Genomic DNA, 27,244 nt, shown 5'->3' on the forward strand with positions numbered 1-27,244 from the left:
TTGACGGGGCGGGCTTCTGTGTGGTTACCGATGCATACTTGTACATATTGGATCTCGGCTGAATTGCTCGTGATCCCCCCTTCTCTCCTCACGGAACTGCAAGTGTATGTACAGTTGTATGCAGACTGTAGTTTGTGCGCTCTCGCGCTGTGGTACCTACATGCCAGAATGACATCTGTCGAAGCGGGAGCGGGAGCGGCAGAGTTGAAAGGTCGATGGCTATGTATCCAGACGGACAGCGCCCCGCTGTGGGTACTTACTACCTATATGCTTCTATTAATAGATGACCGGCCATGGATGAGAGGTACGCGTACATACCCAGGTCCTACTCGGGACATCCGCATGGTATGTCACTCGGACGGTCGACGCTCGGAGCTCGGAACTCAACCGAGAGCTGAGGATTGTGGCAATGTATGTACATATGCGCTAGGTATTCCGGCAACATGGTCGTCATGCGGGATTACCCTCATAGTTACTGAATCGTGGAGGACAAACCGTGATGTACTTACATACCGGTAGTTAACTACGACTTCCACGGCGTGTACATTAGGCTCCTATGCGAGAAGCACCTGTTATTTTCTCTCTCTCGCAGAGACGACGGAAATCAAACATCCCTGGCCTGACGACAAATGATCGACATATAGAGTACGGTTATTTACTCTACTAGTAGATAGTTCTTTAGTCGTCGGCCCATATTCTGACACTCTTGTGGGCTCGGGGTAAATATGCGGGGTTCTCTTCCAGGGGGTGTGGGTATTGTCATCACGGGCATCTACTATATTGTAATCTCTCCCTGTCACGCCTCCCATCTAGGTACTTCGGCAACGCCGAAAGCCCTACGAGTTTCCGGCTGCTTAGGATTCAGGTCAAGCACATCGTTTGTGTTTCCGGCAGCAAGTAGCCCGACTCCATAAAGTTTCCATATATCTAGCTCAAGGGAAGGGAGGGACGATGTTTGCAACGGGTCGGACGGGCCAGAGATCCCGCACAGCGGTATGGCTAACTACTATACACATGATCAGCATCCGGACATGACGCAACGCCGTCGTTTCCCGGCCGATTGATCCACAGAAATCTTTGCGCAGCTTGCAGTGCGGTTGCTAGGGGGTGAGGATACCGGTACCGGCTGGTGGTGATGGTACTCGGTGCCGGGGGATCGCGGATGGGTTGTGGACCGTGGTTGCCGTAATCGGTGGGATGGGAGCACCATGGCAAAACATTTACCCAGCGTGGCCATGGTTAGGTGCCCAGGTATTTCCCACGGCGGAGTCCATGCTCACAGCTGGGCCGCCGATTTTATGTATCTACCGGTATGTATGTGCTTTGCCATCGTCTCCGGTACAACAGCACAGAACCATGGAAACATCAGTATGTACGGGATCTTGCAGACAATCCCATACATAGCAAGGCGGTACATACCTACCAAAAGAACGTTGAATCCCGCTGGACGGATATTAGTATGTAGACTATCGTATCACGGCATCGAAACCACACGGACATAGGTATTCTGACAGTCTCGATGCAATGTACTTTACCAGTATGTAACTACTATTATTGTGTTTCAATATGGCAACACCAGTGCAATTATCACCGCCCCGTTGAACTATTCTACTGACCTACTAGTAACTGTCGGAGCAGCAGTGTGCAAACGCGTTAGGCGCGACCGGCCACCAGCTTACCTAGACTACTAATTAGTAGTCGATGTGAGGCCAAGAACACAAAGTCGGGTAGGCGGGCAGGTGGACACGATCATAACCTGACCCCCTTTTCCGATTTCCGGTAACCTGGACCTATGCACGATTGGGACGTCAATGTTCCTACTAACTACCAATACTAGCAGAGCCGAATTACTCCACATGGCCGCAACATATGTATTCCACAGGATAGGATGGCCAGGCTCTGTTTGTGGATCCAGTACATACATAAGAAGTATCTACCTCCTTAGCTTGTGATAATTAGTTCCGCTGACCGAACACTACTATATACATAGGCCAGAAAGAGTGAGCATCTTCCCGGCCGCCTGGACGTCTTTGGGACAAGACCCGAGATGTGCTTACTGCTTGAGAGTCGAGCTTCCCCGACTACCGTACCTTCCTACCTACTTACGGAACAAATTCGATATGTACATAGGATTTCCCCGGGGCTTCTCGCCGCTCGGTGGGGATCTCGCAGCTGGAGTTTCGCGCTGGACTCTTCCCCCTCCCCCGACCAGCGCCTTCCTCTCTGTTCGGATTGGATAGATTGATGTGCATTCATCAAGGCATCAGGAGTTGCACACGCAGGGGTTTGGTTCGGTTTTCGTTTCACGTTTCCGCTCCTGCTGGATTCTTGTCCACTCGTCTCGTCCGTCCATAAGGGAAGAAAAGAAGGAAGGAAGAAAGGGAAAACGAAAGAAAGAAAGAAAGAAGGCATTAACTATCCCCCCAGGCAGTTGGTTACAGGCTTAGGTACTTTGGTCGCCCTGGGGCCTGGACGTGGAAGCCGCCCGAACACCTCCGCCTTTCGAAACACTCCGGCGCGGTAAACAATTACGGGTTTTGCGCCGCTTTTTTTTTTCTCTTCCATTTTTATTCGGTACCTGATTTGTCCGGTATTTGTTTTCGTTTTTGTTTTTTTTGCTCGCCCTGCGCTTTCCTATCCTTTCCTCTTTCCTGTCTGCCGTAAAACTAACCATAGAGTGACCGTACCTAACCTACCTAGAGCACTTCCGTACCTACCGTATGTACCCTGGTGCACTGCCTCCTCGCCGAGACATAGACATGCTCTGATTCGCCACGCAACTTGGTCCGAGTTTCAGTGTTGGCGGCGGCGACGGCGGTGGTACCATGGTGGTGGTGGTGGTGGTGGTGGTGGTGGTGGTGGTGGTCACTGGTGGTGGTGGTAAGTTTAGCCCTGGAACACAGCGGAATGCTCTGCAACCGGCAGAAAATAATAGGAACGCAGCGGGTGTGGAAATCTGTGGGAGTGAGGTGGCTGACTACGGCCAGACCAAAAAAATAGCGGTGATTTTGCGGTGGAAGAGTGATGGCGAGTGAGTGGCTCGTCAACTCCAAGAAAAATGGGTATGTACAGTATGGAGTTATGTACATCGATTCCCTGGTGAAGCCGATGTTCAATATTTCTCACCAGCGGCATTCTTGCCCCAGGGCCGTGCAACCTCTCTCGTGGCCGCAAGTAGGTAGAATGGGTAGAAGCCCACATTTCTCACGGTGACCTTTTTACCCCCCTTCGTTCCCCTTCGTTCCTCCACCCCCGGATCCGGACTGTTTGACGGGTTATCTTCCCATGGTCGCAGGCCGCCCCCCCAGGTAGAGTGGCTAGGTATGGGGCGGTATGTATGTACTAGTACTGACGACCGGCGGAGGCGGGGACGGCGACGGCGACGGTGATGGTGATGACCGATGGATGGCGGGCACTCCCTTGCGAGAGACCTCACATATCTCACATACCTGATACAGAGTGCGGTACTTTACGTCACTGCGTCGAGCTCAGACCATCTTCGGAGGAACTCGAATGGCTGGCTAGGTATGAGAGTGAAGTCCATAACTATGGCCAGACTGTAAGCTCATGGAGTAGGTACAACATCAAACCCTACAACTAACCGTGACATGAGGTATCTGCATCTCGAGAGTGAGGATACAAGTGAGGTTTATATATATGGATAGTTTGAGCTTTGCGCCAGCTCGGGTGGAGATCCCCCCGCACAGGTGGAGTAAGTAGCTGGCTTCTGGAGTAATCGTACATAAATACTCTATTTACATAGTATCTATGCTGTACATACCGATCATGGGTCTCCACTTCCTCGGTAACTATGGGCCACGGCCGCCTTGTGGGGAGAGAGAGAGACAGCCTCCATCTGGAGTAGATAGGTATGTCGGTATCTAACAATTGACTTGACAAGTGGATTCTAGAGTGCGGTAGATCTTTGGGGGCTGTTTTCCTTCTTCGGCTCGGGATTCGAGCATATATATGATCTCGGGGAAGAATGATTTGGAAAAATGTCCCCAATAATGATGCCAAGCAAGTACTTTAAAGTAAGAAGTACCTGAAAACACTTCGGATCCTCGCGCAGCTAGGCTGTAGGTGGAGAAGCCCCTCCCTCTCTCTCTCCTGTAAACAGCGTTTCCCCCCTCTCCGTGGTCGTCGGTCAGTCCTCCGCTTTTTGTTCCCTTATTCTACCGATTATCTATCGCTTTTAAGAGTTGCATTGGGGCATTTTACTCTCGTAGTGGTGGAGAGCCTACTTTGTACCTACATGGAAGCATTTCTTCTCTCCCTATCTCTCTAGTAGTAGTTAATCGTTAGTGGAAACTTGCAAGCTTTCCCTAGAGTACCAGCAGCGACTTCCTACATACCGGTACTTACATCCAACTCACACACTCAACTCAACTTCACCCACGCTCGCTCTCTCTCACACCCCCCCAACCTTGAACACTCACCCTTCTCCCCCCATCACACCACCACCACCACCACCACCGCTACCGCCTTCAGCCCAACAACCACACTTAACCAACCGAATCTACCGACGTCTGCCACTGCACCCTCGCCACAAAACCAGCCCTCCCCTCTCCTCGAGTGTCCCGCTTCAACTGCGCTCCCCGCTTCGACACTCACTCAACCCTGACAGTGCCCGCGCAACTCGTACCTCGCTTCGCCCTCTCCTGCGCTATTCGGACGAAAGAAAGAAGGAAAAAAACTCTAGCTGACCTGTCGTGGTTGCGGAGCTCTCGGTTGACTCGATCTCAGACGAACAACTTCGTCTTTAACATCGGGGGTCAGCTGGGAATTTGACCGGTCGCCCCACGATGGAAAATCGATTACATCTGAGCACGGATATCGTTGAAGACGAGTATCGCAGGCACTCGTTCGCTTCGTCCGTAGTCCCGCAGCGAGGTTCCGTCGCGTTTACAACCCGCGATTTCACTTCGCCTGCCATTAGCATACAGGAGGCCGACAATGTATTCGACACACCGCCCGTCTCGCCAACTGTCGTCGGGCGGGACGACGTTTTCGCGACTCCGACAAATTCTCAACCCAGTTCCGCCAACGTTTCGCTCGTCGACTTGAGCGACTTTTCCACCCGTACACCGTCCGAAGTACCTCGAAGTTCGATATCGTCCGAGCCGAGGTCTCTCTCGTCTATAACAATAGCGGATGGAGGGTGGTCTTATGGGTTTGGGGGACATCGTCGGTCGGTGTCGTTATCGCGATCAATAACGCCCTCTTTGTCAGTCACAAGCGGAGTGAGCGGGTTACATCGGTCCAACACCGCGACTTCACACGGAACAAGTAATTCTTCAACTCTCTATTCGATACCGTCAAATATTTCGGGGATATCGTCAAATATTTCGGGGATATCGTCGCCGCCTAGTCCAAGGCAAGTGGTGGCGCCGGTCAGGCCTCACTTCAATTATGGCGGCCACCAGCAGACTCTGTCCATCAACGGCTCGGAATTAGACGAATCGGATCCGTTTGGGGATGGGTTTGAGATACCGGTCGGCGATGGATTCCGGCCACACATGCACAATCGGGTCCACATTATTAGTCAACGGCCTCCAACTTCATCGGCTGTCAGCCACAACGGTAGTTTTGGCAGCCTACCACCCCCTTACACGGAATACACGCTTCACACCAGATCACCGAAGCCGGATGACGGCGAGATTGATCTTGGTGTGGCCGTAAGACCTGTTTCGACAAATTCGGACTCCGGCATATCCATGGGTGACGGGGACGTTCGGCGAAGGAGCAGAAGGAGTGCAGCTGTTGTGGCAGGGGCGGGGATAGGAGTGGCAAATATGCGGAACGACGAAGGCGGTGAAGATTCTAGCGGTGCCACGAAAGAATGGCGCGAAAGACGGATTTTTGGGAGTCGAGCGTGGCTGATTATCCTTTCGGGTGTCGTTGCATTATTGGTTGGAGTCGCTGTGGGATTGGGTGTTGGTCTGGGAATTGGGGTTGCAAAATCGAAGGCGGAGTGAGTGGCCCCATCAGAGTCGTTGCGGAGGATTAATCTGACTATTGAAGTGCTGCTTCTGAATCTGGTACTTCAATGACTACAGCGACTAACGTTCGGCCATCGCCCGAAGAAACTAGTCCCCCTAAGTCTGATCCAAACAACGTGTATCCCGACATTCCGACAGGCAAAAACTTGATATCACCGCTCGAACTCAAGGACTCCCTAGGGGGATGCAGCATCGCTAGTGGCAGTTCACAGTCACCGCAATATTTCAGTCAGGGATCGAATGGCCTCTGGTCTTGCAACATGCCGGAGCAGAAACCGTTGCTGTGGGATATCGACGAGTGGCCGATGAAATTCGCCGACGCCGAGCTTAGCAAGCTTGGCACTGTCCCGGACACCATCGTGTGCGCGGAGTTCGACAATGCCAAATGGGGAGGGTATTTGATTTCGAGTCAGGAGGGTGAATTCAAGGAGGAGCAGAAGAATACCGTGTTCGTTTCACCCAGCGGTGAAAGCGTCCAGTACGCACCTGGAGGCGGTTTTAGGGAGGGGATGCAAGCGCCGGCGTTTTACAACCAGCCACTCGCTTTCATGAATATCACCTGGCTACCGGACGAATCGGTCAACAAGAAGAGGGATGCGGGTCCTATCACGACGCTGTCATACAAGTTTGGAATGCTATACAACAAAACTGTCATCTTGAAGGAGACAACCATGATTGAGACATTCAATTCTGCAGGAACCAACCCGCAGCGCTACGGGAATGGAACCGAATTGGTGGCAGGGGATAAGGTGTGGATGTGCATGTGGGAAAAGACGCTTCTCGAGGTGGAATTGATGGTCGACGAAGCCTCGTTAGCAGCAGAAAAAGTACCCACGAGGCACGCTCTAGGGAGTGTCGACGACGAAGAGGACGATACCTACAACAGCGGCAGCTTAACGACAACCATCACTGTTAGTGATGTTATAACCGCATTGTCGACAACCGAGTCATCATCTTCTTCTTCATCTTCATCTTCATCTTCTCCATTCCCCTTTGAGCATGGGCCACACCCCCCTGGGGCGCCACATCACGGGAGACCACCTCCGCCACCACCTCCGCCACCAACACCAACACCAACACCCACGCCTATCGGCTTTGCAGACTTCGATTTTATCGAGCGTCTTGTTAAGCGTGGTGGTGCTACCGGCAAACCTCGTCGATACTCGCGGAGAGTGATAATCAAGGAGTATCGGCCCACGCAGGACCGATTACGGAGGGTGTTGGGGATCGACAAGACGGACAGGGACGCCGAAGGCAGATCGATACCGGGTGCCGTGCACTGCCGCAAGATGATCGTGCAGACGGACCGCGGACTTCGCGAGTACAGCTCCGATAACGAGGTCGTCAAGGTCACGATGCAGGAATTCGACACGAATTCGAAGCTGAAAAGAAGGACCGACGAAGTTACCGATACCGATACCGATGATGATGCCGATAACGACGGTTGTAAGTGTAGATGGGAGTCATAGTCATACAGTTTGGGGGCGGAGAGAGAGGGGTCCGAGGGGAAGACGTGTTGGGTGATAAAATGGGTGCATAATTGTGCTTTTTCATTTGATTCCTTTTTTATTATTCTGGTCTGGGATGTAGTTGCGGTACGGGGGCTTGGCTTTTGGGCGTTTCTGGGGATCATTTTTCAACTGTGTATTTTTTTTTGCGGTACTTTTTTTTTTGCGATACCGTTGTTTTTTGTTTTACATTTTCATCATACCATGTATCTCTTTGTTTTTTTCCTACTCTCTGGGGGGTGGGGGCGGGCTTTTTGGTTGCGTTCATTTATTCTCTACATTCTTGGGAGGCATCATTGGGGCGGAGGGGGGGGGGGGGGGGGGGGGGGTGCTGAGCGGGAAGTAAATATTACCATGTTACTAACAGGTGATGTGATGGTGCTCACTCGGCTGCGTTTGTGCTGTGCTGTGCTGTGCTGTGTTTTGGTTGCTCGTGGGAGATGTGGAGATACGTTGAGCCTGGATGTTTGTTACCTGATGTGGAGGCTTGACTTGACGAGTGATGACACACGGAGAAGTGTATGACGCGCTATTCTATAGTACGATTGTAGATGAGCGAGAGTGAATAGAACCAGCCAATTCCAATTCCAATCAGAGGCCGATCATTATCGTGGCAACGAGTGATATCATATGATGGCTTTTTGGAAATTCGGTATTCGTGCGAGTCCGTACGAGTCCGCGCACCAACTGGACACGATTACGGGCCGGCGCTGCTCACGCCCACACTCACGCTTCGGAGGGACGGTATTGATGGGAAGTTCAACATATCTGGTATTCCCCTCCCCTCATACATGTCGTCCCGCTTCTGCTGCCCTCCTGCCCTCCTCCCGCTCATATCCATCCATCCTCCTCCATCCTCCAAGCTCTCGGCCATCACCATCACCATGTAAACCCACCGCCTACCTACTCTACATAATCCATCTCGAGTGGTCGGGTAGGTAAGTGGGTAAGTAAGTCCACTACACACACTGCACACGCCACACACAGGACAGGACACACAGGACAGGACACACAGGACAGGACACACAGGACAGGACACATAGGACAGGACACACAGGACAGGACACACAGGACAGGACACACAGGACAGGACACACAGGATAATCCAGGACACAATCCAGCGCTCTCATGCAACGGTATATAAAGGTTATGAATCAACAAGTTCCCGCAACTTACGAAAAGAAGAAGAGGAAAAGCCAACGTTTCCAAACCACCACCACTCCCACACCCACCGCACCCACCCATCCCCATCCGCATCCCACTCCCACCATCCCCATCCTCTCTCCTTTCCAAAACCCCACCCCCAAAAACCCCAAATCCAGCCAGATGTGCCAAAGAAAGAAAAAATGAACAAATGAAGAAGGCATAGGTGTGTAGGTAAGTAAGAAGTAGGTAGGTTGCGATCCCTTCCCGTCTCGTATCCTCTATCCCCCTTCCTTCCCTTCCCTCCACCGTCCCCTCCCCATGCCCATCCCATTTTTCCCACATGCCCTCTTCCCCCGCCATGACACCCGCCCAAACAGAAGAAAAAAACAGAAGAAAAAAAAAGTAAAAAACAAATCCAGCCCCATTGCACATAAAGTACGGGTCTAGGTTTAAAAGCCCCGTCTCGGGAAAAGGACCTGCAATGTTGTCAAGCCCTTTCCGTCAAGAATCAAGTCGAAGACGTTAAACATGCGAAGTGGAAAAAGCAGAAAAGCTAGTAAAAACGACAGGAACGCAACCAGGCACATGGAAAGGGTGGCCGATTGCCATTAAACACTCATTGTACACGCAGGAAAACAGTAAGTGACCGAAAATGAGGTGTCCTCATCTTCTACAACTCCTCCTCCTCCATGGCAACCAGAGGTGCGCCCAACAATCCTCCGAAGCCGTGGCCTCCTCTCTCCGGTGGTCCGCCGAAGTTCAGCCCGCGGGTCGGGGCGGTAGGACTCTTGACATCGCTGTCCCCGCTGCCCTTCCTCTTCTTGGCGGGAGTCTCGGGCTCCTTGTCGGGAAGACGTCCGGGCGTGAAAGCCGTAGGACTGAAAATGCTTGGGATCGTGTCGGTGGGTTGTGCCGGGGGTGTCTCGGGACCGTCCGACTTGAGCGACGTGATCGAGTGGGACCTCTTGAGCTTGACACGGCTAATCTGTGCCGCCAGCTGGTCCTCCATCCGCACTTCCTCCTCGGTCTTCATGTGTTCCCTCGCCATATCCCGAGGATCACGGTTGAGTTCGTCTCCCAACAAGGGATCGTCGTCCTCGCTGAAGCCGTTGAGACGCTTGCCGTTGGACTTATTCTTGGTGGGCTGTGGGAGCGAATCTCGGAAATCGCCGAAGCTGTTGCGGCCCTTGTAAATGTCATCCCCCTTGGGAATGAGTTCGCCGGTTGTCGATCCGAGGAGCGACGAGAAGTCGGCTTGCTTGGGCTTGGCCGGGGTGTTCTGTGTTGAGCTTGCTCGAGCGGGGAGAGCCGGCGGCTTGATCAGCCCGATCTTCTTGAGCTGGTGCTCGGATCGGTAAAAAAAGATGAAGCTCGCGAAAACAACACCGTCGGCATCGAGGTGGCTGACGGATTGGGTGGAAACGGTCTCCTTATCTAGGGGCTTCGGGTCAGAGAAGCTGTAATTGTTAGTAGTGAAGGGAAAACATTTTAAGGCGGACACAAAAGAGATGAATACCCAGCAGTGTGGCTGACATCGACGTCGCCACCAACATCGCCCTCGGGATTGCCGCCGTTTGCCAGATGGTCCTTGAACATGTCTCCCCACACGCCCCTGCGGACCGGGCCCTCACATCTCACGCGGAACAGATCGACACGGATCTGACCGGCTGACTCCTTCGGCTTAGAAGCTTTGGTCTCGCCCTCATCCTCCATGTTACCAACGACGGATGCTGGCATGCTATGCCTCCGATTCAGGGCGGCAGCATCGGACTCGGACTTCTTCTCCTTGGAAATGTCTAAGGTGTTGAAGAAATTCTCGAGGCCGACTTCACGGAATACAAATTCTCGCTCAGCCAGTTGACCCTCGGCGACTTCGATCCATCTGCTCGAAATCCAGGTCTCGACCCCGCGCCGCAGAAGAGTAGCAGTTTCCTCCTTGCTCTTGCCGTCGAAATAGACGTAGGCAGCCAATGACTCCCGGTCGTCTCCTTTGACCTTGGGCTCGTAGCTATCCAAGATGGTGATGGAGACGGCGAACGGGCAGTTGGTTATTGCAGGGATATACGAAGTAATTTTCGGGGTATGACGGAGCTTGTAGGTACCGTGCTCGGAGACAGCGCCGTGCTGGACGTGGGCCCAGTTGAAGTTCTCGACATCGGTGGGCGGATCCTTGGGGCAGTGGATCTCGACAGTAACACCTTTAAACGTCGGCATAGTTGGGTAGGTGGAGATATGGTGGTTCTCGGAGGGGGTTGTAGTGGACGGAAGAGGGAGAAGCTTGGTCGTGGAGGATGACTATGGGATTGGAAGATACTGTGTGAGCAGGTAGCGGCTTTGAGTGAGGAAGAGAGTTGTGAATGGGTAGCAGCGTTGGGAGAGGAAGAGAGTTTGAATGGGTGGCAGCGGGTGAGGAAGAGAATTTTGAACGAGTAGCGGCGTTGGACGAGGAAGGGAGTTTGAATGGGTGGCAGTGGGTGAGGAAGAGAGTTTTGAACGAGTAGCGGCGTTGGGCGAGGAAGAGAGTTGTGAATAGGAATAGCAACAGCTCGGGCAACGAACCGAAAGCAAGAGCTTGGAACTCGAAGCGATTAAGACTCACTCAAAATGCGGGATGCCAGCGACGGGTAACGAAGACGACAGCGAAGACGACGAGAATGACGTTACGTGGCTTGGAGGAAGAAGAGGGGCGACTGCTTTGCGGAGTAGATGGTATTGGAGTTGTATCTGTGAAGGGTGTCTGACCGAACCCTGTGTGTTCAACTCAGTAACTTTCAAATTACCGAACGCCAAACGCTTGCGACGTCACTCCAAGCTCTCAGGGGGAACGGGCTCTTCAATCAATCCGGCCACCGAGAAGCAAGCGGAAGAGAGAGCGGGCAGCGACAGGAAGCGGGGTGTCCGCGGCAGCCGTGGCCATAGGTATGCCCGGGCCGGGTCCATCGCCAGACCGCGCAACTCCACCACCACTACCACCGCTACCACCACCGCCACCTCACTAGCTGTTTCCCCGCCGCTTCCCACCTGCGATCAGGTACTGGAGCAACGCCAGACAAACGAGCTCTCGGCCACCGGCAATGGAATCAAGAAAAAGTTGAGACCTACTCCCGAGTAACGATAGCGTAGCTGGCGACAAAATTAGCCGGAGTTGATAAGGTCTCTGGTTGTGTGGGGCTGGGGGGAGGGGGGAGTGGTGGTGGTGGAGGAGGCGGTGGTGGTGGAGGAGGTGTTGGAGGCGAGGAGAGGAGTTCGTGCGAGTTTGTTGGAGGTAGTTAGTGAAGAAGAACGTCACCCCCTGGCTCTTTCACTCTGGCTTTTGCCCAGCCGGCCAGCAAGGGCCAGCCAACCAGCCAACCCGCCGTCTCCATCGCCGTGCTCCTTCAAGCTTCGGGATCATGTCAGAGCAGCCATTCGGTCGGTCAGCCAGTCAAGTCACGATCAGTTTCATAGTGCTCTGGAGTAGTGTGAATGCCTAGCCACGGGAAAGAAAGGGAAAAAAACACAACTTGCTCAAGCTGGAAGTCGCATCAACGGAAGCAGAAGAATTTACTATTCTGCACGAATAAGTATCATAGGCACGTAGGTGGTTTGTATATGTACTCTATGTACTCGATAGATAGAGTATGTAAACCCATAACATTCAATCAAATCTGAATTGTTGGCTGGTGGGGAGAATGAAGAGGAGTCCTCACTCGCTTTCCAATCATATCCGCCGGCGACCGAAGTGAGTTTCGAAATTCGAATCATATCATAGTTACCGGACAGCCGCTGCTCCTCTCTCTCTCCAGATGTCAATATAATTGTCAGCCATCAGCCATGCAAACATCGCTTCTCCGCTGTGCCCATTAGACAGGTTTCTGGGAGCTTCATATCATAATTCCTTTTCCCCCCTTCGTTTGAGTCCATCTTATGAGGACCCTCTCTCTCTCCGCCATCTCCCCATCCACCCACCCTCTCCATTCCCCCCACCCCCAACTTTGAACTCACTCACTCACGCGCTCTCTGCTCCACTCGATATCTTTTTTTTCCCACAGCCGCTTTAAGGCCCCCATGCCCGTGCCTATTTCCCCCCATGCCTATGCCTATGCCCATGGATGTCGGCTCGCTCCCTCACAAAGAAACTTGTGTTGCGTTGCGTAGTTGCCGTACCTGCGCTATGAGTACCGTATTCACTTCCCAGAAGTTGTGTCGTGAGCTCATTGGCCCGCAGTGCGCAGTTGCGGCTCTTATCGTCTCGGATGCGAGAAAACCGGCGGAGGTGCTGCGGGTCGAAGGGACTCCTTCTGGTATATACTGGGAGATAGATGTGTACTCTGGAGCTCACAAAACCATAGGTCTTCCGTCCATTTCTCCCTCTGTCCGTACATGTAGTTAAGTGGCGGTGTTATTGGTGTTGGTTGGTCGATGCACGAATGTATGCACGTATTTGTATTGTACACAGTGGTTAGGTACCGTATACCGTGGTCCGTGGCGTGGACATGCCGCCTTTGACAGCGTAACGGTTGCTCTCTCCACCCCTCTTCTCGGAGAGGAAATAACCACATACGCTCTCGGTGCTTTCGGAAGCTCGAAGGGGAGCACTGCGATTGGTGTCCGAGTAGTTGCCACGGACGTTCGAATAAACGTGGCCGAGTCACGATCCGTAACCAACTACATACAGTGGTGATAGTGGTGGTGGCGGCGGCGGCGGTGGTGGACTCGGCGATCGTGCGAGCCAGCCAGGCCAGCCAGTTCTGGGGCCGTCCAGCCCAGCCCGAACTGCTGCGGGGTGAAGAATTCCATTCCACCCCCCACCCACACTACCCCGTTGTAGGAGAGAACACACGAGGGCTATGATACTAGGCTGTGGGCAAGACATAAAGCGAATAAACTCGGTGTTCCTGATCATCGGATAGGTACTCGAGCGGTAGTCAGTCAGTGGCACGTGAACTCGTCACGAGTATTGTTTGTCAGAGGGGCACCGTGGGCTAGTTATTCGCAGAAACGAAACAGCGGCCCGTGGAGAGATCACTGGGATACCGATACACTACTAGTACATAGAAGAATCATGGTATGATGTGAGTTGGAGATGCACACGCAGTGGCTGGTCGTGGTGGCCATGACCATCCTTCGAAAAACGGCCTAGACATCAAACAAACATCGAGAGAGGTATGTATGAGTACACCCAGACAATTTAGGCCTACGTTTCGGTCGTGGGGAATTTCTGCGACGGCCACGCACAGCGATTGGCGCCGCACGCGGTGGCCATTCACTAGATATCACCCATCCATCCATCATAAACAAAGGTGTTGTGACCTCGAAGATGACCATCAACTCTGCATATAGATCGAAATGTATAGTTATCGCGGAAGATTGCCAACTTGCCATGGAAAGCTTCTCGGGAGTCGGCCACGTAAGGTGGCGCTACTGTTAGATTCCATGCATATATCGTGTTTGTACGTACAATACACACATGCCCAAAATAATAAATGGTTGTAACTATGCCGGAATCCGACTATTACGTCCGTTGATCTGTCCTATAGGTAACTACATCACTGCTGGCCCTTGGCCCACTCATCCCATTCGACAACTCTCTTCTGCAGCCTTGCCTGTTCCGCCCAAAACACCACCTCGTGCGCCCTGACCGCATCCTCTGTGGTACACTTGATATACTTCCGTTGTGCCTCGTCCACCGTAGCCTCACCATTCTTTACCGCAACGATAGCATCCACAAAAGCCATGGCCAGGCTGACATCGCCGCCACCGTGGCCGGAGTCAGTGTGCTGCTGGGGCGTGTAAACCTTCGTCAAAGCTGTTCGAAAGTCATACACGGTGATCGTCTCCGAGTCCGCCGTCAGCTCACCGAGCGTGCCATACACCTTCGTCTGTCTCTCGCAGATGCGCTGGGTATGCGCGATCATCGTGAGGGTGGCCGTTTTCGGCCCGTGGCGGGGCTCGTTCTCGTCGTCCCAGGAAAGCACCACAACCTGGTTATCCACCACGTCGTTCCCCGCGTCATATACGCAGCGGCCATATTGGCCATCTCCCTCGAGCCGTCGCTCCAGCACCTTCACTGCGTCGGCAACGTCGACGCAGTCCTCGATCTCTGGCGCGACGATCTTGTTGGGCCAGCCTGTATTGCCGTGGGAGCGGAGGTTTTCGTCGATGTAGATTCGTTTGGCGCTGTAGATACACTCTGGCTCCGCGGGGCAGCCGAAACAGTTTGTGGCCGAGCCGGCGAGGAGCGGTTTGTTGGCCCGGCGGTAGTGCACCAGTGAACCGTGCGAGGACACGGAGGTGGGCATGTGCGGCGCTGTGAGCCATAGTAGGAGATCAATGTCGTGGCAGCATTTTGTGAGGAGGGATGGTGCGCCGTTACGCCAATTCCCACTTGAATCCACAACATCAGGACCAGTTAGCTCTGAAGAGGAGGAGGAGGAGGTGCATTATAACATACCGGACATAGGAATGTGCGAAATGCCAATATCCCACAGGTTCGGTGTGATTGATATTTACCACTTCACCCACAACTTCATCTTCCACCAGGAGCTTATGAAGAAGCATATTATGTGGCGAGTACCGCAGCACATGGCCGATCGCGAACAACACCGACGGCCCGGCCGTGATCGAAGCCTGCATAGCCCGACAGTCTGCCAGGGTGACAGCCAGCGGCTTCTCGCACAGGATGTGAAGATTCAGAGGGCGTAGCGCAAGGACGATCTGCAACCGTTATAGACCCCGCGGTGCCTTGCCCAGTGCCCCTCCTCCCTCCCAGGGCGACGACGAACGGATATAGTACCTCGGCATGGGTCTCGTCGAGGGTACAAACGCACACGCCATCGACCTTCGCCCCGATGGCCTCGCCGGCAGCGACAAAGTCTGACCACGACGAGAACGCGAGCGAGTCGGCGATGCCGAATCGCCGCTGGAACTCGCGGCGCTTGTACGGCAGCGGTTCGGCGACTCCGACGATCGCTCCGTGCCCGTTGGAGTGCTTGGCTATCGCTTTGGCGTAGGCATACCCGCGGGATCCGGCGCCGATGATGAGGATGCGTGCGGGTTCTTGCATCGCTGTCGGTGGATGTTTGCAATTATGGAGGAAGCTTGTGCGGTGTTTAGTTACAAGTGACAGCTAGCAACCGAAGTCTAAGTGCTGTAGGTAGGAGCTATCCATGAGAGCGGGGTGCGCTGCTGGCGTTGTGTAACAGGGCCGGACACCGGGCTATCGATCGCCGTGCCAAGGTTCCTGCCGATAAGCATAAGCATGGTCGATGTGGCCAGTAACGCGGGTCGGTTTTTGAGGAGCTTCCGGGTAGGTTTAAAGCGAGCCTGATTATGAGATGATCTGAGCCATGTGCTCGAAAAGTGGCGGGCTACTTGACTCATAAGAACTCACTCGGCGAGCTCCTCACGGACCGTGCTGAAAAATATCATTCGTTTGTATGTACTTTGCCGTGCTGTTGCCTCATCTTCGGGGGGTTTACTCCTTACTTCTCAGCATTCTCAACCTCAAGTATCCAATGATCTATGTACCTCTTTATTAACACCAGTCATTTCTTCATCATATTTTTTGACAGACCAAGCTGACAGAGAGATGGTGACGGTCCAGTTCAGTCCAGTCCAGCAACTTCGAGGACGGTCCCGGACCAGTCTATGTACCATAGGTACTTGTCAGAGATAAGGACGGAATACAATTATGTCAGACAGCTAAGGGCATGTATCATATCATATCTGATAGATCGGGGGCAGTAGTGATCTTGAACGCCTCGGACGGCCCGATGTCTTCCAGTCCCGTCTAGTCCCGTCCAGGCCAAAAACCCGAATCAACGTGGCCTTGAGGAGCGCTGGCTACACTGCATTCTGCCCCATACCACGTTTATTTACTGCAGTTTCTGTCATTTGAGCCTGGCGGATGGGAGGGGTGAGCGTCACACCCAGTTTTACATAAGCCCCCAAACTTGACCACTGCCCTCCCGTCGTCTCTATAAACTTCTGCGCTCTCTATACATAATGAAATCCTCGTAGGCCCTATCCAGGGCGATCCCCACTGCCTAGGTAGTAGAACCTCATATTTGTCACGATCAACCTCCTTCCTGGATCTCCAATCCCTCGATGGACCGGACAGTCTACAGACTACAGTAAGAAAATACCCAAAGAAGAGAAAGAAAAGAAGAGAAGGAATCCAACGCATGGTAGAAATCAACAAAACACAATCCATTACTCATCACGCAGGGTAACAAAAAAAAAACCTACACCCCCATGCTGCCTCAAATAACGCCGTGGAACGGGCTCGCTTGGTTGGTGATAGCAAGGACTACCACCCTCTCCTCTTCCTCAGGTACTTCTTCCTCTTCCGAGGAGCAGCCGCAGCAGGCAGAGGAGAGACTGGCTCGTCCACCACTTTCGCCCAATCTGCAAGGCCACGAAGCCGCTCCGCCTTATCTTCCTGTGCCCTATATGGCAGGGGCTTCCACTGGTGATGGCTCCCCTCATCCTCTTCCATGAGCTGTTTCGAAGCTTCGTCTGTAGCGATCTCCGTGGTAAACTGCAACTTCCGTTGCGAATACATAGCTCGCGTGGCAGCTACCGCGTCGAATAGCTGCCAGCCTGATGGAGGAGATCCAGACACCTGCTGGGCATTGTCCGTCTTAACTTTCTTCGACTTCTGCTCTTGGAGCTCGTCGGCGATATCGCGCTCCTGTTGTTTCAACAGGGTGATCTCTCTCTGACGGTGTAAGAACCGCAATTTAGCCCGGTCGCCGCGGGCCGCAGCGACATATTCGAGCGGACGAGTGGAGTTCCAAGCATTTCGCTGCCATATGAGTCGTTGCTCGTAAAGGTAGTCATCGGAGAGAGACTCTTTTGCAGTGCTGCGCTTTCGTTTGCGCGGTTTCTTGTTACTGGCAAGAGGTATTTCCTCCTGCCCTCCATGAGGGTCCTCGTTCTCTCCATCCACACGCAATTCTATATTCGCCTCCGATGCAGGCCCCTGTGCCACGGATGGGCTGGTAGCTGCATCCACAGATCCTACAGAACTCTCGGTTTCCGGTGTTGGGTCCGGTGTGGGAAGACCTTGGGGGCTAGTCGTTCGGTAGAAGTCTGGCCCCGACAGGTGGTGCGAAAAGACGCTCTCCAAAAAAGCCCCAACCCGAATAACCGACACCCGGACCGGCTCACAGAAGTTTGGGAACTCCAGCAAGAACTCGCGAGCGAGTGCCTTGGGAGTGAACCCCAGCCCCCGGATCTGAGAATTGTTGTGCGGCTGGGGAATATTGAGACGATCACACAAGGTGTGAAAGCAGGATTCAAGGAGAGCGCCTCGCTTGATACAGTGGTCTCTGAGCCTCTCATTCTCGGCCCCTGTTAAGCCATGCAGTTCGCGGTCTGCCTCTTCGGTCTCCCGGGTGGGTGAGGACCGCGTGCTTGAATGGTCCTCATCGGACTCGTTCGGGTCCTGGCTGTCCTGGCTGTCAAGACTGTCGTCGACCACGATGGGACTTTTGCTACTGGTCCCCGGAACCTCGGTCGTATCAGGAGGTGTGGTAGATGCTGGCTCCTTTCCTGAGGTATTTGCATGTGAGGTAGGCTTGCCCGAGGTGACATTCCGAGATTTTTTCGACCCTTCCTCGATGGGTTCCCAACGAGGCACAGGTCTTGCCAGCACTGGGATCCCATTAAATTGTGGGCATCCATTTTTCTTCCAGGCCTTGTACTTGACGGTCGTCCCGTCATGGCAGTATGCGGCAATATTGTCGACGAGAAAATCGAGTTTCTTGGTCAGACTAGCCTTTTTGTTCGCAAAGTACTGCTTGAAAGGGGTCTCTGCAATCGACGATCCATCTTGCCTGGTGGCAAGCAAGTAAGTGAGGGTTTCGTCGAGCCTGTGGACGCTGCCTTCTACTTGGTTGAGTTAGTAAAGTTCATTGGGGTAGCTGGATGGATATTCCTACTGTTGGACTCCACTTTGCTGTAAAATTCGTGGCTTACGCCCGCTTTGACCAACTCGGGTGCTAAGAAAAAATAAATTATGACAACCATCTTCGAGTGTTGGGGACTTGGTGGATGCACTTACTTTCGAGGGTACTGTTGGTACATCCTTTCTCTGCAATGCCTTTACTGCTTGGTGCATGGTAAGGCTGTCGTTTGGTGCCTTTAACGGGGGACCCCACCCAGAGCATGGTTTGTTTCCGAACCGAAGGTGCTCCGGTACTGGATGATCTAGCATCTGCTTTTATTGTCGAGGTCTGGCCTTGCCCGAATGTTGATGGCTCACGAAGCCGGAAATCGTAACGAACTCTGTCATTGTCCCCAGGCTGGACAGTGTCCGAAGCCGCGGTCCCTGTCGGTCTTTGATTTGACCGCCATAATGACTCGTTGAGTGAGTCCTTGGTCTTGCTGACCTTCAAAGGCTTCTTAGAAACACCGGAACCGTGTTTCACTTCAAGATCTGACAGCTCCTCAGATTCACTGTCCATGGGTTCATCCTTAAACTTCCGTTTCCCAAGCTTCGATGGGGTGTGCACTCCTACAGCCCTTGCTGTGGTAGTTTTTTGCCGTTTCGGCTTGCTGAATATATTCAGCTCTACAGCTTCAATGCCTCGCTTTGCACCAATTTTGGATGTTCCTTTCGGTAGGTCCTATGTTGGGTTAGTCCAAATGATCTTGTAATGCAACTTTTCTGTGGACATTCCAGGAATCCAGATATTCGTTCGCAGGCATCGTGAACACAGATAGCGGAAAAGCAGGTGACTTGCCTTATTCGCGGTCTTGTTTCTTGAGGTACGCCGTATCGCTCTCAGACGAGGAGAATTTGAGTCTGACTCCAATAGGTCTGTCATTGCCTTGCCAGGAGCAGCAGAGCCATCCTCTACCCTACCCTTATTATTTGCACTCAGGGTGACTTGCAGCCGAGTCATTCTCGGATTCTGAGGGGTCATGTTTGTGGTGTGAGTGTCTCCCTGTGACAACGACATGACTTCAGTTCCCTCTGAGCACAAAACAAGCTTCGTGAAGATTGGCGGTAGTGTCTAATTCCCTCGTCTTAGTCTCAAGAAAATAATATCAAGATGTCGTTATGAGCGCCTTGATTCACTCGAGATTGAGCAGACCGACTCAAAAATCCGACAAAGCAAGATAAACTCACAATTAAAGGAGGTAATTACCAAGATGCAAGGGGTCGAGAGTGGATGTGAAGACTCTTTGAGAATGAAGAAACTGTTGAGGTGTTTTGAGGGTGAACAGTATTGATAGATCTAACCCTCCTCTTAGACCCCTTTCAGAGGGCGACTTCTAAGCCTATTTGCGCGCTTCCTAAGTGTCGTAAGAAAACAAGAGTCGCCTGTCGGGGTAGAGCAGATTCTAGCGATCGGTTGGAGGTATTGAACAAAGTACTGTCGAACGTGGTTGACGATGCAAGAGAGCGAATTGTCGAATTGTGGGCGAAGTTGTATTCGAGAAGAGAAGAGAAGACGCGACGAGAGAAATGTGTTGGAGCTAAAAGATGAGGAGCGAGTTTACCGGACGTTGGCTAACCGAAGGGAGGCTTTAGCCCTGTTTTGCCCCGTCATTAGTTATCTATCGGCATCTGATAACCTTCCGAGGTTACATCACCACTTCCAACGTCGACCCCTCCACCTATCAATTACCCACCGCAACGATTCGCTGCTGTACCGAGATGCGCTCCCGTGCTCTGTTGGTAACGTTTGATGCCTGGAAGACGTTGATTACGCCGAGGGAAGCGCCGGCGATGCAGTACACCCGGCTGGCTCGCGAACACGGTGTCAATGTCAAGGAACACGAGGTCGCCGAGGGATTTGCGAAAGGTACTTGATTAATTTCCCTGTCGACGAATCCAAGCTCTAGGCCTGTGAATGCCGAAGTTTTGGTTGCCATCACCGATACGATTCACCAGGGAGACGATGTGGGGAGGCTGTTGCATTTACCGCACACCTGTTCTTAATATATATGCCACAAAGACTGCGAGATGTTGCGTGTAACACTCGAAGCTAGGGGTGTTCCCCGCCCATGGGAAGCGGTGTCCAAGGGTTATGTTTGCAGAGGGGACAGAGTGGAACAATGTTCAGCCATCACGTTATGAGTCTTCGTCTTTTCGCCTTCGCTAACGGTTAGATCAGCCTTTAGGGATGTGTATAAGAAGTATCCAAACTACGGGAAGAATGAAGGGCTGACACCAGAAGAGTGGTGGACTAAAGTATGGGCCCTAGGTTTCTTCCCGTCTTGCAATGGTCGTCGATGTTAGCAACTAATCCTTCACCGTAGATCATTCACGATACCTTCTCTCCGATCTCCCTACCTCCAGCTTTGCCCCCAGCTTTGCTGTCTCACTTTGCCACTAGGAGGGCCTACATCTTGCACACATCGATCCCGTTCCTGTTGAAGTCCCTCAAGGCCAACAACCAGTACGACCACACCGTCATCGGCCTGATTTCCAACTCGGACTTTCGAGTGATATCTGTTCTCCGATCTCTGGGCGTGGCTATCAAGAGTTACCCTCCAATGAAAATTGAGGATGAGTTGGACGGTGAGAACGGGACGATCGACTTTGTAACACTTTCCTACGATGTAGGGGTGGAAAAACCACAGCAGAGAATCTTCGAGGCTGCCTTCGAAGAGGCAAAGCGAAAGACGTCTGGAGGTGAAGGCCATGAGTGGGTCAAGGTGCATATTGGTGATGATATGGAGAAGGATGTTCTGGCAGCTCAAGGTGCGGGGTGGGCGGGTGTTTTGTGGGATGGCGAGGCAAAGCCTGGTGTCCTATTGGACATGATTTTACGCAAGTAGATGGTGCGGTTCTGGTGGTTCATGTTGCTTCCAAATTTGGGTCGCCAGGTTTATAAATGATTGCTTTCCGTCAAACCCACAAACCCATCGCGCATGTGTGATTGCCAGATGAGAACTGCGGGTCCGCAGTGTAGTGCATACTTTGTTCGTTACTTGCAAACGATTCTGTCTGTCGGGATATACTCTCACTACTATCCATCTGTGCTATGATTTCCCCTTGCTAATGTGGCCCACATTGCTGCAAGCTTGCTTTTCCATGGTGGCGAAGCACGCAGTCGGTGCGCGTGTACCGCAAGAATGTTTTTTTATCTCGTACGTATACAATGCGGCGTCCTAGTTTCGCCCATCTATTGACATGGAATCAGTGCGTCCGATACTCCAGTCCAGTCCAGTCAATTTTTGGACATTAGTCGGACTGGACTGATAGGTGTAGTCTGCGCTGCTGGTAGAACTGGACGGACCGCAGTCGACTGCATGGACTGGTACGTTGAATTGAAAATGTTGGAAATCAGTAGTATGCTACCTATTCAATCTTCCGGAAGCCTTATATGAATTGGTTGAACGTCCCTTCAGACCCGGCTTCTTTGCATGAAACACATCTGGAACCGTGGAGCTTTCGTTGGCACGGGCCAAGGGTTTCATTTTTCTTCTCATTGAATACGGGGACGAGGCATCGGTGGTGGCAGATACGAGTCCATATCTCGGTAGCTGTTGAGAATGGTCTTGAAATTGATAGGGTGCACTGGTAGAAGGAAGGATACTGGAGTATTATTGCAAAACGGGTGGAAGAATGGATTTTGAAGGGTTGAAAGAGTTGCGGTGATGTTGCTTCTAAAGGTTTAAGGATTCGGCGGGGTTTTAAGATATCAGCCAGCCACATGGTTTGACCGCCAGAATTCTGTTCCTGGGGTGCAGACGAGCTCCTTTCACTGTGTGGGTTGAGAGGGAGAAGGTGGTCCAGTTTCGAGATGTTGGGGGCTTCGTCTACAGTACCTACTGGGACAAAGGTGTTCGCCACCGTCCAGATTTACGCCATAGATTGCCATATTTGCTTTGTAGATATATCCACCCCTAAATAGCACTTGATATGTTCTGCAACTCACAAGACCCATCGAGTACCGTAGTTCTCATCGGCGAATCAGGATTAGAATCGGGGGAACCGGAGGCCCCGGAGGCGTGCAGCACGGTTGCGATGAAGACCTCTATATGTACGAACTTCAGTATCGGGCATCGAACGGACTGCAAACAACGACTATTCCAGCGGGACAACCACGAATTTCCATTTCCAGAGGCTGGGTTTTCCGCAGATAGAAACTAGGGTGGTTCTAAAGATACGCGGCGTATGATCCACAATGGCATCCGGATTCCGGATAGGTCAAGTTGATACTTGAGATTTCACGGCGCAAACATGACAATTTTGGTGAGCGTTTGTGGGAAACGAATAGCGACTGCTGTGCGTTAAGTACATGGCAACGGGCTACAGTTCTTAATCTACCAAAGAGCTTGGATCAACAGTCAACCACGTACCGTACATGTCATGGTGGTTTGCTTCGGTAGACTTACGGTATTCTCCCCTCAAATCGCCGGATCAATCCAGTAGTCGTTGGTTACTTAGTTGTCGCTTTCCTCCGATAGCAATCACACCCCGTTCTTTTGGTGCTAGAGCCGTGGACGCCCTGCCGTCAAAATCCAGAACGTCCTGGAAAATATACTAGTAGTGTTGAATACCGTATCTACTCGTAAATAAGACACAACCGTTGAGTATTGTGGATGAGCTTGCCGAGTGGAAACGGGTGACACGAGCGCGGCGACGGAGGGCTGTATGGTGCTTTGTACAAGTGATCGTGCTCAAATGGCGACAAAAGTGGTTAGTGGACTTCCATTGCCAGTCGGCAAGCTCATTCACAATGCTTAGCGGTTGTGTCTAATTTACGAGTAGATACGGTAACAAGTAAAGCTGACATTCATGCAGCCAATCACAGCCGCGAATTTTAGATGTCACGTTTCAAACCCTTCCGAGTTTTCACAGGATGGTCTAGTCTACTATATTCTATAGGAGCTCTAGAGTAGTTACCGTAGTCTAACTGCGGAGATATGGCATCAATACTGTCAGTACTCAGAATACGGGGTTTTGATGCCATGATAGACAAGAAGATTAATGCTCAAATTCAGCACGCTCCCATGGGCCGGCCACGCATTTACTCAATAAATACACCCTCCTTCCGAGCAACAGTAGGCTACTCTACCGAAAAGCAAGCCAGCATAACCACTACCTATGGGACATAGCAACACCGCAGAAAAGGCATTCATATCGACACCGGTATGTAGAGCAAGGCTCAGTATCCAGGGCTCTAATATAGACGTTACCACCCACAGCCTACTCTAGAGTTGCCTACGCTGGGTCGACAAGACTTTATGGAATACCTCATGCGGCGTGAGAGCTTTCGCCGCAGAACTCACATGATATCACTCGCTCACAAATCCGACTTCCGGGCTTTCCGGGCTGGAGTCGCTGGAAAATACCTGGGTGCACTATAGCATAGTACATGGGCTGTGAATATGCGAAATAAATTGATGTTCTTTCGCCTTATCTTTCTTTTCCTCTCTCGCTGGGCTGGAAAACAGATGGTGCATAAGAACATGCGAAACTAGGTAAGCCATCTAAAAATGTTTTTGGTCTTGGAATACTCCAGGTATGTATAGTAAAGAGTGTATTTGATACCGTATTCTTACGTGGTTTTTGTGGACCACTTGGACCTTGGGTGCTCTATCTTTTCTTAGTGGTTCACCGGTCCATCCCTAGAACTTCCGAACGAGGGATCCTCTACCGGTAGTACCCGGGAACGACGTGAAGCTCCATCTGTAGAAAAGTTACCATCCAGTCATATTTCAATCAATTGAGGTCGCTGTCAACGTTGTGAATTCGAGGCGCACCGATACCGGTAATACTGACAGGCGCCTGAGGCGCCTGTCTAGCCAGTAGTTCACATACACAATATCTGCAACCTGCAGCTATATAGTAATATATCAGCTCACGCCGTTGTTGCAATGCCGGAGACTCGGAACCACGTTGGAAACAATTGGTCAATGGCGGTCCGGGGAAGCAGCTCTTCTAGACATCTGCATGCCGAGTATATGTACTAGGAGCAGCCATCTGTTATCTGGGCAATTCATGTGCCTACGGAGGCTAGTTGTATTCTGCAGATTAATCTTGAGCACTGTGAAATTCTTTTGAAATGTAGAGTAGAGTAGAATATAGCAGATTCGACGCAGGGCAATCAACACTTGCAGATGCCGCGTCTTCCTGTAGATAGATACCACCAGATACCTATGATATGTGCATTGTGCGGTCCGGATGGGTATTGAGTGGTAGTAGTCCAATCCTCGCAGATTACATACCTGCTCGCATGCAGACCGTCCTAACGGATTTATTGTAGAATCGAACGGCTGGCTTGCGTACGTACGATAGGTCTAGAGTGGAGTACCTAGGTTGGCCCAGGCCCTCAAGCTGGGATCTGGATTGCCCATTTGACGAAAACGATGTTTGGCGCAAGGCCCAAGTGTAGGTACTCCACGCATGATGAGTGCGAGGCCGTTAGTTAGTTAGCGGCGATTTCGCATCGGAACGAGCCGAGCCTGCCGAGTTCAATCTACATGACAAAGGTTCGGCATCCGGAATTCTCCTCGGCAGTGCGGAGGCAAACATACTCCGTGGGTATGATGGGTACGGGGAATGCTTAATTTGTAGAGACAAAATTCGCCGATACAGGCTCCTGCCGCACGTCGATGCGGAGTTTATATGTGGGAAATACATTAGGTACCTAGGGGCTGCTTCGTCACGGCTTTTGAGTAGAGTGGACTTTTGAGCAGACTTTTGAGTAGAGTAGCTGTGGAGATCTTCGAAACGTGGAACGCAGCAAAGTTGCTGATCGGATGGAGCAGGCCTGGACGCGCAAGAGCGATGCCAAAATTGGTAATGCCATTATCCATATGCACCCGGTGCCGGCAGCACATCCGGAGTCCGGGGCTGGGAGTGTGGGGGACATGAAGATCTATGTAGAGTGGGTAGCTGCGCTTTTCCAATCCATCCCGAGTGGTGGCCTACCTAGCGGCATGGCTGCGAACGACTCCCGTGTCCCGAGCGTTGGCTGCGGTTGTTCGTATGTATGATGGCTGGGCCGGAGTAAACTTTAAAGCCGTGGCTAGGGCATGTTTGATTGACTTTTCCGTAGGCAGGAAGCCGCGGGATAGGTAGGTATCGTGCGCGATTAGGCACACAATGATACCTATGGCTGCCAATGTTTGAGCTTCAGGCTTCCAGAATCCAGGCTCGTGCTGGGAGGAAGTTCTCGCCACCAACCGTCCCGTAAACTCGGCTGCATACTTCGTTAGTTAGCAGGTCGTCTTCGCAGCCAATAGAAATTAGTAACAGACCTCCAGAGTCCAGAGCGGTGACATCGTCTTCGCCCAAGTCCGGCCGATCGCAACCATCTCAACCGAAAAGTTAGATACACAGGAAGGACTTTTTTTTCACAGCATCGAACGGTGGGTAAGAAGCATGTAGAGTACGTACTTGCACTTTGCGCTTGTCTCTTCACACCCTCTTCGTCGCAAGTGTTGGAATCCCTTCACACCCTCTTCTGCGGAAGTATCGCTCGGCACCTTGGTATGATACCTAGCACCGTATGATTCTATGAACATTCGAGTTTCGAGCTGGGAGGCAGTGAGACTCGAAAGCTCAAGAGGCGCGGCGCGGATATAGTAGGACATCCTCGATGCCTGACAGCCTTGCCCCGCCCCCATTACCAGAAGTTAGGGGTTGATCCGAGCGAACCAGTGGATTCTCGACTACTCTGGAGTCTAGCAGCTACTAATAGCTCCAATTATAAACCGGTCCGTGTGTTTTTCGTGCCTGCCCGTCCGTCGTCCGCAGCATTCGTCGCCGCGGCCGGATCATGGCCCTCGGATTGTCGCACAAACTTCAAGCCCACCCGCCTAGGAAATATATAAATCAGTCGATTGGGAACTCTATGCTCTTTCGCTCTGTCTCCGAGGCTTCTGCAAGATGTCATCACCTGGCCATCACCTGGCCATCACCTCGAAGTTTTTTTTCATGATTTTCGGTCTTTCATGCGCGGTTTCAGGTGAGGCATATCTCCACGTTACACCGGAGGAATGTTCCACACAACACGCCCGTCGCCCGGATTCCTTCAGCATGCAAGGCATGGAAGTCCCCCCCTAGGAATATGCTGGACGCTAGATGGAGAGTGTGGGAATTCTCGGTTCCAGCGGTGCGGGTGTCAGTGGGCGCTCACCTCATCGCATGCTGGATGTGCATGTTTGCTTGTTTGCTAGTTACTACGGTAGTATTTAGTTATGCCCCACACGGAATCGAAGCGCCAAACAAATTGCCAACTTCCGGGAAGGGCCTGTGTTGGTGCTCGGAAACTCTTCCCCGGAGAAATCCGGTGGACACGGGAACTTGCTTTCGCTCTCGTATCACCGGGAAGGGAGTGGGTGGGTGAGGGAGAGTTTTATACATGGCCTGACCTGATAAGCAGAGGAGGATCCTCTTCGCCTAGGACACTCCTTGCTCGCTGTCTGCCATCGTCACCTCGACTCGATCCTGCTCTACTACATATACCTGCTGCTCTTCAGTCCGGCACGCTGAATCTCCCTTCAGGCCCCTCCACCCCACTAATCGGTCGGCTAGTCGCCAGCTACCTCCCCAGTCATGGCGGAACCCCTACAGCAACCTGCATTACTAGGTGCAGAGCCAGTGGTACGTGCCTACAGGCCTTCCGCTCGCGT

The 27,244-nt window shown here is 52.2% G+C and overlaps 6 protein-coding genes across 6 annotated transcripts; 2 read left to right on the top strand and 4 right to left on the bottom strand.

The window, feature by feature from the left end:
• Window positions 1-1,761: 1,761 nt before the first annotated feature.
• Window positions 1,762-2,818, bottom strand: BZA05DRAFT_381803 (uncharacterized protein; the record flags this gene model as incomplete). Its single annotated transcript, XM_051482045.1, has 1 exon — window positions 1,762-2,818. A coding segment is annotated over exon 1 (314 nt), but the record flags the coding sequence as incomplete, so codon positions are not given.
• Window positions 2,819-5,519: 2,701 nt separating this feature from the next.
• BZA05DRAFT_329176 (uncharacterized protein) lies at window positions 5,520-7,471 on the top strand (the record flags this gene model as incomplete). Its single annotated transcript, XM_051480483.1, has 2 exons — window positions 5,520-5,974; window positions 6,025-7,471. The coding sequence occupies 2 exons, from the start codon at window positions 5,520-5,522 to the stop codon at window positions 7,469-7,471; spliced, it is 1,902 nt and encodes a 633-aa protein (XP_051344192.1).
• Window positions 7,472-9,326: 1,855 nt separating this feature from the next.
• On the bottom strand, window positions 9,327-10,870 carry BZA05DRAFT_329405 (uncharacterized protein; the record flags this gene model as incomplete). Its single annotated transcript, XM_051480491.1, has 2 exons — window positions 9,327-10,113; window positions 10,173-10,870. 2 exons carry the CDS (start codon window positions 10,868-10,870, stop codon window positions 9,327-9,329), a joined length of 1,485 nt encoding a protein of 494 aa, XP_051344193.1.
• A 3,042-nt stretch (window positions 10,871-13,912) lies between these two features.
• On the bottom strand, window positions 13,913-15,906 carry BZA05DRAFT_381810 (uncharacterized protein). The gene is made up of 3 exons (XM_051482046.1): window positions 15,432-15,906; window positions 15,090-15,352; window positions 13,913-15,022 (listed from the first exon to the last, which is right to left on the bottom strand). Exons 1-3 carry the CDS (start codon window positions 15,699-15,701, stop codon window positions 14,185-14,187), a joined length of 1,371 nt encoding a protein of 456 aa, XP_051344194.1. The 5' UTR covers window positions 15,702-15,906; the 3' UTR covers window positions 13,913-14,184.
• Window positions 15,907-16,770: 864 nt separating this feature from the next.
• BZA05DRAFT_8446 (uncharacterized protein) lies at window positions 16,771-19,965 on the bottom strand. Its single transcript, XM_051488706.1, has 5 exons — window positions 19,776-19,965; window positions 19,387-19,659; window positions 18,705-19,269; window positions 18,583-18,642; window positions 16,771-18,532 (listed from the first exon to the last, which is right to left on the bottom strand). Exons 2-5 carry the CDS (start codon window positions 19,603-19,605, stop codon window positions 16,947-16,949), a joined length of 2,430 nt encoding a protein of 809 aa, XP_051344195.1. The 5' UTR covers window positions 19,606-19,659; window positions 19,776-19,965; the 3' UTR covers window positions 16,771-16,946.
• Window positions 19,966-20,181: 216 nt separating this feature from the next.
• Window positions 20,182-21,570, top strand: BZA05DRAFT_381819 (HAD-like domain-containing protein). Its single transcript, XM_051482047.1, has 3 exons — window positions 20,182-20,454; window positions 20,767-20,843; window positions 20,912-21,570. Exons 1-3 carry the CDS (start codon window positions 20,307-20,309, stop codon window positions 21,431-21,433), a joined length of 747 nt encoding a protein of 248 aa, XP_051344196.1. The 5' UTR covers window positions 20,182-20,306; the 3' UTR covers window positions 21,434-21,570.
• Window positions 21,571-27,244: the final 5,674 nt, after the last annotated feature.

The sequence above is a fragment of the Tricharina praecox genome (assembly GCF_024521635.1).
Source record: "Tricharina praecox strain CBS 144465 chromosome Unknown BZA05scaffold_1, whole genome shotgun sequence".
Lineage (NCBI taxonomy): Eukaryota > Fungi > Ascomycota > Pezizomycetes > Pezizales > Pyronemataceae > Tricharina > Tricharina praecox.

Excerpts from the sequence above, each read along its gene's own strand:
- BZA05DRAFT_381810 (XM_051482046.1), bottom strand. The coding sequence starts at position 15,701 with ATGCAAGAACCCGCACGCATCCTCATCATCGGCGCCGGATCCCGCGGG. Across the intron at positions 15,353-15,431 it reads TCGACGAGACCCATGCCGAG|ATCGTCCTTGCGCTACGCCC; the intron begins GTACTATATCCG and ends TAACGGTTGCAG. Across the intron at positions 15,023-15,089 it reads TTCGCACATTCCTATGTCCG|TGGGAATTGGCGTAACGGCG; the intron begins GTATGTTATAAT and ends TGTGGATTCAAG.
- BZA05DRAFT_8446 (XM_051488706.1), bottom strand. The coding sequence starts at position 19,605 with ATGTCGTTGTCACAGGGAGACACTCACACCACAAACATGACCCCTCAG. Across the intron at positions 19,270-19,386 it reads GAAACAAGACCGCGAATAAG|GACCTACCGAAAGGAACATC; the intron begins GCAAGTCACCTG and ends AACCCAACATAG. Across the intron at positions 18,643-18,704 it reads TACCAACAGTACCCTCGAAA|CACCCGAGTTGGTCAAAGCG; the intron begins GTAAGTGCATCC and ends ATTTTTTCTTAG.
- BZA05DRAFT_381819 (XM_051482047.1), top strand. The coding sequence starts at position 20,307 with ATGCGCTCCCGTGCTCTGTTGGTAACGTTTGATGCCTGGAAGACGTTG. Across the intron at positions 20,455-20,766 it reads CGCCGAGGGATTTGCGAAAG|CCTTTAGGGATGTGTATAAG; the intron begins GTACTTGATTAA and ends CGGTTAGATCAG. Across the intron at positions 20,844-20,911 it reads CAGAAGAGTGGTGGACTAAA|ATCATTCACGATACCTTCTC; the intron begins GTATGGGCCCTA and ends CCTTCACCGTAG.